Here is a 10,897-nt window from a genome sequence, read left to right on the forward strand (position 1 = left end):
TAAAAAGTTCTATATCAGCGTTTTTTTACAGACTTCCTTGCAACGGTACTTGGTTACTTAAGTCAAGGTTTGTACAACACCGAGCAAGCTATCAAAAGAGTTATTATATATCTTTTTTGTAAACAAATTGAAAATAAGCAACAACAAATAAATGTAAAGGCAAGAAATAAAACCTCTTTTTACAGCCTGTAGTGTACATTTTCCAAACTAGAAATTCCGCTCTATGACTCCAGAATATGGTACATATCCGATAAACTCGAGGTTTTTCTCACTGGTATTCTGGTTAAATGCATCATTTGGAAGGCGGTAAGGCGATTGCTTTGCATTTAGTATGAATTTCACGCTTGGCTCAACGTCTGTCTCAGTGTCATTAAAAACATATTCAGTGCACATTTCCGCGTTTTGACAAAAATTACTCGATAAATGATCGCTTAATTCAGAGGAATTGATAGAAGTGTTTATAATTGAAATGTTATTGATTTTAGATGCGTTAGGTACACCATCATTGGCTAAAAAATCATTTTTAATGTAATCATCTGAGTTTAAAGCTGGTGTTGATGTCTTCTGATATGAGTCATCAATTATATTTGTATTGACATCTGTCATATTGTTTGTGAGACTGGAAGATATGCCTTTTCCCCCTGCAGATGTCATGGACTGCGTTATGTCGGAAGGGAGATAACTCCTTCTTTGGTGCTCGACATTATTTCTATTCTTAACAGAGAGTTTGCTTTCATTGGCCCAATGACTAGCATCATTAGTTACATAACATTCATCATTAATTGTTTGATCATTCAAAGATTCTTCATCGGTAGATCGTTGTGGGTTAACTGATATGTTATTTATATCTTCTGCAAGAAGAAAACAAACATTATCCAGTCATCCGTGTACAATGCATTTAAGTAATAGATATACATAATTCATCATAATCATTTCATTACTTGTACCTTTCGAGCATATGTTAGGATGGGCCTCATTTTGTTTTATATTATTCTCATCTGACGACACTGTCTCCTGAATGATTTCATTTGAGTATGACGGTGAGTCCCTCGTGGAGATTCCAATATCAATCGGTGACCTATTAATCTCTGTTGAAATTCAAATCAAGTTCCATTTCATTTACGATTTTCTGATCGAATTAATTAACCTTTTCTGTGTGAGCATGCATCTTGTCAATTCAAATCTCACATTTGAAAGGAGATTATCTTACTTTTTTTATTTTTAATTATTGACAAAAACATTAACAACTTTTTTTATTATCTTACCGTGGAGACAAGGAGACAAAACCTTTGCATAACCAGAGGGCAGAAATTCTCTCGACATTTTTCCTTTGTTTTCTTTTTCGTATATTTTACTCATTGACGATGTTGGATCACTGCTTTTGAGCATTTCAGGTATTTTTGCATTGTCATTTTCTTGGTCTATGTCATTGTCATTTTCCTTGTCTATGTCTTTCGTACTGGGAAAATCAATCAGCGGCAAAACGGTATTATTAGCCTGAGGACATTGATCAGGTAGGTTTTTGGTGAGACACTTTAGTAATCTTTCCTGGGAGGTACACTGGTCACTTTCTGTATACGGTGAATTGGAAGATACAACGGATCCTTTTGCATATTTTGTTTGATTCTAAATTTAGAATGTTTTTAAAAATTTTATATTATGTATAGATTTACAAAAAAAGACAATCAAAACACACTGATAATATTTACATCAATACTAGTAATTCTTCATAATTGTGTTAATCAAACTCAACATCAAAATAAAAAAAAAACTATCAAAAATTTATGAAATTAAGGGATACATTCAATTTGGAACCTTTTTATGTGTCATTACTCATTTTTTCAAGAAAATAATATAAAATCGAGTATTTTTATACAATCTCATCATGGTAAAAATCCTTTAAAATAAAGCTTTTAATTCTTCAAATTAAGATACCTTTACGTAAGAGTATTTAACCCAAGTTTAAATCCCCATATTTTTTTTTAGGTTATATTATGAATTTTAGATATGTTAAATATCTCAAGAATTAAGATGTCTTTAGAAGATTTTCAACATATGATGATTTGGAAGTGTAGCTATAGGGACGTTTAATAAATTAAACATTCCAACTTGACTGAGTACAGAGAGAAGGTATCTGAAATGATTGGCGGGAGAAAGCTTATGGAGTATACACGTACACTTTTCCATTGAGAATACAAAATATTCAATGTTTTGTAGTTGGATATGGAATTTATTTCAGGAGTGAGAGAAGACTTTTTTAAATATATTTTCACGAGTGCAAAGCACTGTTGACATCATGTCTAAGGAGTGATGTGAATTTCACATCCAACTACAAAACACTGAGTTTTCAGTTTCACATTCTTTGACTTTCTCAATCATGTTTGGTTTTTGAATATGTCCTTCATTTGTTTCGGTCATTTTCAAACTATGGAAATAACGCTTTTTACAGTGTAAAAATATCGATTTTCTTTAACCCATAATTTAAAGCCCTTCACTATTGAAAATGGTATAAGTTACGCTATCCCCTTATGTCCAATTTCAAATTGTATTCATGTTACACTTATAAATAAAAAATAAATATATCCCCTTTTGTTCAATTTCAAACCGTAACACTAATAAATAACAAAACCCCAAAGAAATATTTACCATAAAACCATAAATGTTTCATTGAAATATATACAGACTCGACAGACTTAAATATGCTCAAGGTTTATTCATACCCAGTTGTTTTCTATTGTTTGAAACTATATAATTGAAATTTTAAACAGAAGTTAAATCATGCGTTTCTCTTCTTAGTACTCAAATACAAAAAAATACTCAGAACTCTACCCTGAACAACAAAGTAACCCCTATTTAGTTTGCGCAATGCATGTTTATCGCAGCAATTTTTACTGAACCCATTATTTTCAATCGTTTTGAGTACTTATCGATATACTTCTGTATTATTTTTCCTGGTTTATTTTATATTTTTGTAATATTATGAAAGCATTGCAATAAGATACACGTACATATGTAAAGCATGAGCCTGATATCAAGTAATCTGTTTTTCAGCGAATTGTATATTGCTGGAGATCCTCATTGACAACATTCATGTAGTCTTCAGAGACCAGGTCATTCAACAAATTGTTGAGATTTCGATGGGCACTAAATGTGCTTCTCTATTAGCCAACCTGTTTTTATATTCCTATGAAGCAGAATTTTTTCAATAACTTCTAAATGAGTAGAAGAAAACACTTGCTGTGGCCTTCAATAGACGTTTAGATAAGTGTATATCGACGACGTATTATCAATTAACAATAGTCGCTTCCATTCATATGTCCACGCGATATACCCTAGTGAACTTGAAATAAAAGGCACCAGAGTCTGCCAAATCTGTTTCATATTTGGATTTTTACTGACTATAGACGATATGGGACGACTAATATGCTAAATTGTATGACAAACGAGATGGCTTCACTTTTCCTTCGTCAACTCTCCTTATTTATGTAGTAATATCCTCTATCGCCTGCATATGGTGATTACATTTCCCAATTTATTCGATACTCAGGAGCATGTTCCGAATACGATCAATTTTTAAACTGAGGCAGGCTACTTACAGATAAGTTGATATTACAGAGATTTTAACTACCTCGTTTAAAGTCAGCGTTTCGAAAATTGAATTGTCGTTATATTGACTTGTCAGCAATTTAAATATAACCTATCCCTGGGTCGTATTTTGGCTGAAGTGTTTCATACCAATTGTTAGGCCTTTGTTTTATTTTGAATTTGACAGCAAAATTTTCCGTCTACTTGATAAATACAATCAAGGCGGGTGTGACAGGTGAACAGGGGGTGCTTATTCCTCCTAGGCACCTGATCCCACCTATAGAATTCCAGACTTCACATGTATTTGTATTGTTTCTTAATTTTTTTTTTGATCGATCACTTTCGTTATCTTTACCATTTTCATATTTACTCACGGAAATGCAGTTAGCAGATTTGGTATCAGTGTAGGAAGCTGGTGTAGTGAGGAATTTCTCCCATGATTTCTAAAAATGATCAAAAAGAAAGATAAAAAGAAACCCACTTCTAAAATAAGGCATGCGAGGCATTATGTTGGTCAGAACTTACCTCAGATTCTAAATCAGGCACGTGAATTGGGAAAGTTTCGCCTAAACCAAGTTTACTTCTTACATTTCTAAAACAGAAATATATTTCCTTTTAATTGATAACATATAAAATATTAAATATTGTATATACTTTAATAGTGCAATCCTCTAACTTTTTTCTGTGGAATAAATTTGATATTTTTATAAAATAACAAAAACAGCCAGCACATTTTTATGTCAGTTACACTGTACCAAATGGCAGAACAAATTTCGAAGTAAATTTCATGTACCAGAAAATTCAATGTTTTTAGATGGACATGGAATTTATTTAACTCATACAAAACTTTTTTTTGTTAAAGTATCTTTCGTACTCCCTTGCACTCGTGTAAAATACTGTCCCACTCTTGAATTTGATTGATTATTGCTTAACGCCGAGTCGGCAATGCCTCAGCCATATTTTGGTGAAAAATTATCTTTATACGTTTTTTAACGATCTTTTTTTTTTTTTTTTTGGTATTCTCTTGCAGCCCCCAGTGAGCCTATTCTTTTTCGAAATCCAGAGAAACGATCTCTTGCAAACCAATTTTAAGGGGTCCCAATTTTCATATAAATTGGCATGCAACCAACAAAACATTGAATATTCTTTTCAGCATTGAACCAAGAATCTCAAATAGAAATTTAAAACGTTTCATTAATGCTTTGGTTTTTACATAATTTAAGATAAACTGCATTTTATATGTCATTATGTTGCTGTATAACTCTAAAAAAAAATTTTACTTTGTAGTTTGTGTAAGAGATTCAAACTCAACTAGAAAACTGACACAGTCAGAGAGGGCCACGCAAAGAACTGTTAAACGAATGTAACAACAAAGTAGTTATACATTCAGGCATACATACAGACAGACATTCAAAGTGATATGACCTTTAATGGCCTTTAATGAAAAAAAGAGAACTGTCTGAGTTATCATGTTAAAAGAAAGTATCAAAGATATACATTAAAACATATGTGCAGACAGACAAAGTGATGTGACCCAAAATCTTTAGGTGCTTTGCTCTTAGAGAAGAGTATTGATGTACCAATTTTGAAAATGTTTTGTTGATAACTCTTTGAGAGATCGCGTCACAGCAAGGTGTTAGTGGGCAGATGGACGGACAGGCGGAAAATGTGATTCCTATAGGGCTCCCACAATTTTATTCGAGATCCTAATAAATGTTTATAGAGTTTTAAGCTTTAAAAGTACTAAATAATACCTCAGTATACAAACTCCACCAGCCAACATAATAACCAAAACAAAAATTCCAGCAATGATTATGCCTACTACAGCACCGGTCCCTAAGTCTAAAAAACAAGGTTTGCATTAAGTGTTTTGTAGAAATATCTTTTCTTTTTAGAGATGAATATCCAAATAAAGATAAACTTAAGAACTATTTGAACCACTATTGTGTTAATATTATATAAAATTAATTCAAAGTGTAAATAATAGACAAATTTCCAACCCTTCACTCGATTAAGCAGCCATACTATGCAAACATTTACATGAGGTAAATGTAATCTCCGCCATTTGGCATTAGGAATTTTGAAAATATTGAAATCGCTTTTAAATCAATGTTGTTCTTAAATGCATTTCAAGTAAAATCTTTAAAATTTAGGCATTAGAGAAATATTTTTTTAAGTACGCTGAAACATAGATCATAAAATGTCTGTAGTTTTCATCAGTATATTCATGTAACATTTAGCGATTCTCATTCGTACCATTGTTGCTGGGTATTCCGGACACCATATCGCTTTTAGTCCCGACCTTTGTTAATGATTTCGCCCTCACCCAAACACCATGCTTAACGTCGGGATGAAGATTCTGAAGAGTATGTTGAGTGTTGTGTGTCGCTAAAAGTTCTTCCGAATTTTCTTTCCCTGAATTGTTTAATATATGTATATTTAAAGTTTTGAAAAATACATAAATATATATGAAAAAATTAAAAGGAATTGCTGAAATTTGATGTCTAATGATACATAAATTTATACGACTGAGGAGAAAACCTGTTCGAGTTCAGTATTTTGAGCAGACAGGTGACTTTGTTGTAAAATAGACTTTATTGCTTAACCAACAATTTTTTTTACGTAGTACTGACAGTGTTTCTGGTAAATCTTTTAAGATTTTTTTACTTACCAATGCAATGATTCTGAGAATCCAATCGGCAAGAAATTATTTCATAGGCGTGAATGTAAACGTTGTTTACTTTTGAGCTTTCACAGAGCACGGGAGACCATGATACAATAAGGCTGTTTTCTGGAGCGTCTGGGAGAAGAACGACGCCGGATATCTTCTTTGGTTCTGTGAAATTTAATTGTGAATTCCGAAATTCAAAATTAAGGGTGAGTCATTCTGTACCTTGTCTGTATTTTGTTATATAAGCACTCTCTGGGGAATTTGATATCAGATAAAGAATTGCAAACGTATTTACGCCTACATTTTACGTTCTACACACACATTATTCAACGCGTTTCGCAATGAAATAGATGAAGATGAAGAACAAACTAACAATTGAAGTTTTTGGTTTCAAAGCAGGCTTAATTTACAGTTGATTTATATATAAAGTACCAGGATCATATGGTTGCTCTTAATTACAACTCTTATTGGGTATAAAATTTTGTCCATTGAAATCAGCACTGAACCTGACCGGATTTTAAAATTCTCATGGATGACAACTTAATCTTTTCGTAGGATATAGCTTTTGAAATGTAACTATACATTGCTCATTTAGTAAAATTTTCAAATTGAATATTATTTGAAATTGGGTATAAATATTTTTGGTGTGTTTTGGTCTTTGAATATATATTCCATTCCACAACAACAAAACAACGAAAGCTTTGTTTCATGTTTCAACTTTGCAAAATACCAGTACGACATAGCTCTAGAAGTTTTTCACGAGGTCAAAGGGGGTGTATTTTCCGTTTTCCATTGATTTAGTAAAATTCTTATGTTTAACCAAAAATTTTGCATTATTTCATTTTCTTTGATAAATAATTCAATTTTTTATGAAAAATAAACACCAACGTATTTAGTTGTATATAGTTTGAAAAATATATCTTTGGTGTATGAGAACATTTGAAAAAATAAAACTTTCTAAATAAAAGATACAAAATAAATTGAATATTAAAAGTAAAATTTGTATGCAAGTAACTCCTTTATTATGTTTAAACAAAGAGATTGTGAAAATATGATAATCAACAAACAATGTCTTTAAATTGGTTTTGATTATAAAAAAGTTTTGAATTTCTAAAAAAAAAAAAAGTGTTTCTTATTTTTTCAGATTAATTACTGTATTATACAAATATTGACTGTGTTTTGGGGCAACATTGATTATGTTTGCCCCAGAGGGATGAAATATTGCAAATAATTTTGTTAGTTAATAGTTAATGTTGCCCGAAAACACAGTCGATAATCGTTTTGTTATATGACAAACAAAACACATCAATAAATAGTATTTTGATTTAATTCATTGAAATCCAGCAACCTATTGGTATCCAATGAATTATCTTCATGTTGATTGTAGTGCCAACGAATCTGCAAATTGCAAAGACTGTGTTACTTTTTTGTGTCGTTTTGTTTTTTGGAAGTCGCAACGGTACTATTACGTGGCAATAAATCAATTTGTTATAGTATTATGTAAAATAGTCAAATTTTATTGGTTTAAAACATTTGTTAAAAAGTACTGTAAACCACGCCCTCCGGGTAACATTACATAGCAACGCTGACATTGCATGACGACGGGTAACAGTATAAAAATTGTTAACTCTGCAGAATGTCTTCGCGTAGGGTTCACTGTGTTTTTTTCTTTAAAATACATTCTAATTGCATTCAGTATAACAAATAAAATATTACGTTTATTTAAGGTAACATGTGAAATTATTATCCCGCGAAAACCATTCCTGACTAAGGCAAAGCCGAGGTCAGCAAGGTTTTCGAGGGATAACAATTTCACAAATTTACCCTAAAAAATTTTTATACTACTAATCATAATCAAAATCAATAATATTTTGGGAAAGCTCTCTTTGCCGGTCAAAAGTAAAAATTTAATGACCGTTTATATTTTTCGTAGGAGTTAATATCAATTATGTTGACTTTTCTACGGAAGCTGGTTAGTGCCAGGTAGAAAAAATATTTTATCTGGCGGCCGCCAAATAATTTTCTGGCGGCCGCCAGAAATTATGTGGCGGCCGCCAGAAAATTATTTGGCGGCCGCCAGATAAAATATTTTTCTTCCTGGCACCTACCGGCTTCCGTATTTTTCTTTATATAGAGAATATAGAAATAATAATGTGAAATTATAGATAAATCAATCAAATGAAGAAAAAGAATAATTGTACCTAAATTCTTTTGGTATCTGCAAGCATCCTGCCACTTTATACCACCACTTAATTGTTTGTCATTTATGATAGCCACACCAAAGATTACATCATCATTTCTACTATTGATATCATTGGTCGATATAGAAGTGTGGTTATCCGTTCCATTCAATCTCAGAAACTTGATTTCATCCTTAAGTACAGAATAACTAAGAGACTTCAGTTATTTTATCTTAAGTCTTTATTAATAAGAATGAATTTATCTTAACTAAGAGACTTCAGTTATTTTATCTTAAGTCTTTATTAATAAGAATGAATTTATCTACTTTCGGAATTCTATCCTCGTTGTAATATAGTTTACCTGACACTGGAACAAGCCAGATTTTCCTACACACCAGGCTATATCTACGGCAAATTGTCCTCCTCTGTGAAACCAAGTTAAGTCTACACTAGAAGTATTTTGATGTTCCACAATCAATCTGGATGGCAGAACTACCTCTGTAAGATAAATATTTTTTGAAAACTTTATACAAAGACATTTTATTTAAGGTATGTCACTCGTGAAATTTGTTATATCAAGGATTTTTTGAGAAGTATATTTTGGATAAGTACTCATATAGTATGACTCAAAATCGCAGAGAAATTGGGGGGTCAGTGTGCATCTAACTGAGGTACGGTACAATTAAGTCGACCTTTTTGCACTTAAATTGTAACTCTTTGGTTAATCTCTTTAACCGTTATCATATTTTATCACATGTAACCATGGCAATAAACGTAATCTTATTTTACGTAAAATAGTTTGAATAATATTTATCATTGAACAAATCATACAAATTAATGCGCGTAAATTATTGTGTGACCTTTTTGCACTAAAAAAGTCTCATATTTGGGGTATTAAAAATCCAAATAGGCAATAGAATATTTTCTTGTATCAAACTTTTTACGACTTAAGTGCTGATCGGTCAAAAGTATCGAGTAGTTTAAATTAATGAAAGAAAAAGTTGGGGTCAGTGAAGTAAATTTTGAAATATTGGTCAAAATATGCAATTTTCAGGCAAAAAACTGTGTAAATTTTATCTCGACTTCCTTAATATATCTTCATTTCTTGGCAAAACTTGTTGAGAGAAGGTGTACATTTTGTTATAAAAATATAAATTGAGACCTATATTTAATATCCCAGGCATATCATAACGGAAAATATTCTCTAAGTAAAAGTATGTGAGGCTTAAGTTCCAAGATATTAAATTTAATAGATGTGTAGATTTGCAGAATTTTCCGCTAAATATCCTTCCACCACAAGAAATAGTCCCTGATAAATCTTGCTTCTTTATGAATTTTTGAGCAGTTTTTTAATTGAATGTTGAACATTTTACATTGTTTAATTTAAATATGTTATAAAGATTGAAATGTAATAAATAGTTTTTAAGTAAGAGGTTCTGACTGAAATTTTCTAAAAGGCTGACGAGTGACATACCTTAAATTTCTTCAAATTGAAAAGTCATTTCTTTAGGTTAATTAACTGAAATATATATTGACCTCTTTATGTTATTTTTGTATGGGTTTTTTTTGTAATAAATAAAAACAACGAGGCCAATGTAATCAGCATATTATTTGCCATCTTCAATAAAGAATATGCCAAGTTGAATAAATAAGTATAGAAATTTTGTCAGAGCTTGGGGTACCTCAATTCAACTAGACAAAAGAGGAAAAGAGGACATTCATTGCTGATAATTGTGCATCTCAAAAATAGTGCAATAAAATAATTTAGACATTATTTGTTATAAATGTGTTTCAATATATATGTATATGCGTTTGGTTACCTGTATAAGGTGGTATAAGTATTTTTGATTCGGGTGAACAGCCAACTTTATTGCAACCCCTTATACTTAGAGTACTGCTCTCTTTACATGGAATTTCAATTTCTCCCGACAACTTTTTCCCGTCAAGATGAACAATGATGTTTTCAAATGAAATGGTATAGCTTGTCATATTACCATTTTGGTATTTTGTTGGAATTCCCTGGATCATACATTTTTAAAACATTAATTTTGACGAAGTGATGTTCTAATGACAAAATTCTAATTGTCTTCAACGAGATTGATACTATTACATAAACTCTATTTTTCATCTTCTAAAACAATCATATGTTGTCCTTATTTCGACCAAAAAGAATTTTGACTGAATGAATAGATATACATGTAACTTGATAATTTGTATAGTTCTTTTATCTTACCTTCCAATAGACAGTGACTCTGCGACTAGGTATCCAATTATAACATATACTGGAGGAATACCCACTGGTATGAACTGAAGGAACCTTAGTTGGTTCTATTAATGAAGAAAATATAAACACCCTTTAATTACATAAACAAATATTAATGTTGTATTTTTAGTAGATTAAAATTGAAATTCGAAGGATCAGATTTTACCTCTAGAACATGTTATAAATGATTTTTGGTTT

General features: G+C 31.2%; 1 protein-coding gene across 1 annotated transcript; it reads right to left on the reverse strand.

Annotated features, from left to right (window-relative positions):
* Window positions 1-207: 207 nt before the first annotated feature.
* LOC133190638 (uncharacterized) lies at window positions 208-10,431 on the reverse strand. The gene is made up of 11 exons (XM_061326329.1): window positions 10,257-10,431; window positions 8,798-8,934; window positions 8,458-8,629; window positions 6,257-6,421; window positions 5,842-6,000; window positions 5,340-5,427; window positions 4,111-4,177; window positions 3,960-4,028; window positions 1,266-1,626; window positions 948-1,088; window positions 208-851 (listed from the first exon to the last, which is right to left on the reverse strand). Exons 1-11 carry the CDS (start codon window positions 10,423-10,425, stop codon window positions 208-210), a joined length of 2,172 nt encoding a protein of 723 aa, XP_061182313.1. The 5' UTR covers window positions 10,426-10,431.
* Window positions 10,432-10,897: the final 466 nt, after the last annotated feature.

This window comes from Saccostrea echinata, unplaced genomic scaffold, assembly GCF_033153115.1.
Source record: "Saccostrea echinata isolate AGI-Se365-2 ecotype Australia unplaced genomic scaffold, CSIRO_AGI_Sech_v1 ptg000022l, whole genome shotgun sequence".
Taxonomy (NCBI): Eukaryota; Metazoa; Mollusca; class Bivalvia; order Ostreida; family Ostreidae; genus Saccostrea; species Saccostrea echinata.

Excerpts from the sequence above, each read along its gene's own strand:
- LOC133190638 (XM_061326329.1), bottom strand. The coding sequence starts at position 10,425 with ATGACAAGCTATACCATTTCATTTGAAAACATCATTGTTCATCTTGAC. Across the intron at positions 8,935-10,256 it reads ACTTATACCACCTTATACAG|AGGTAGTTCTGCCATCCAGA; the intron begins GTAACCAAACGC and ends TTTATCTTACAG. Across the intron at positions 1,089-1,265 it reads TTTGTCTCCTTGTCTCCACG|AGATTAATAGGTCACCGATT; the intron begins GTAAGATAATAA and ends GAATTTCAACAG.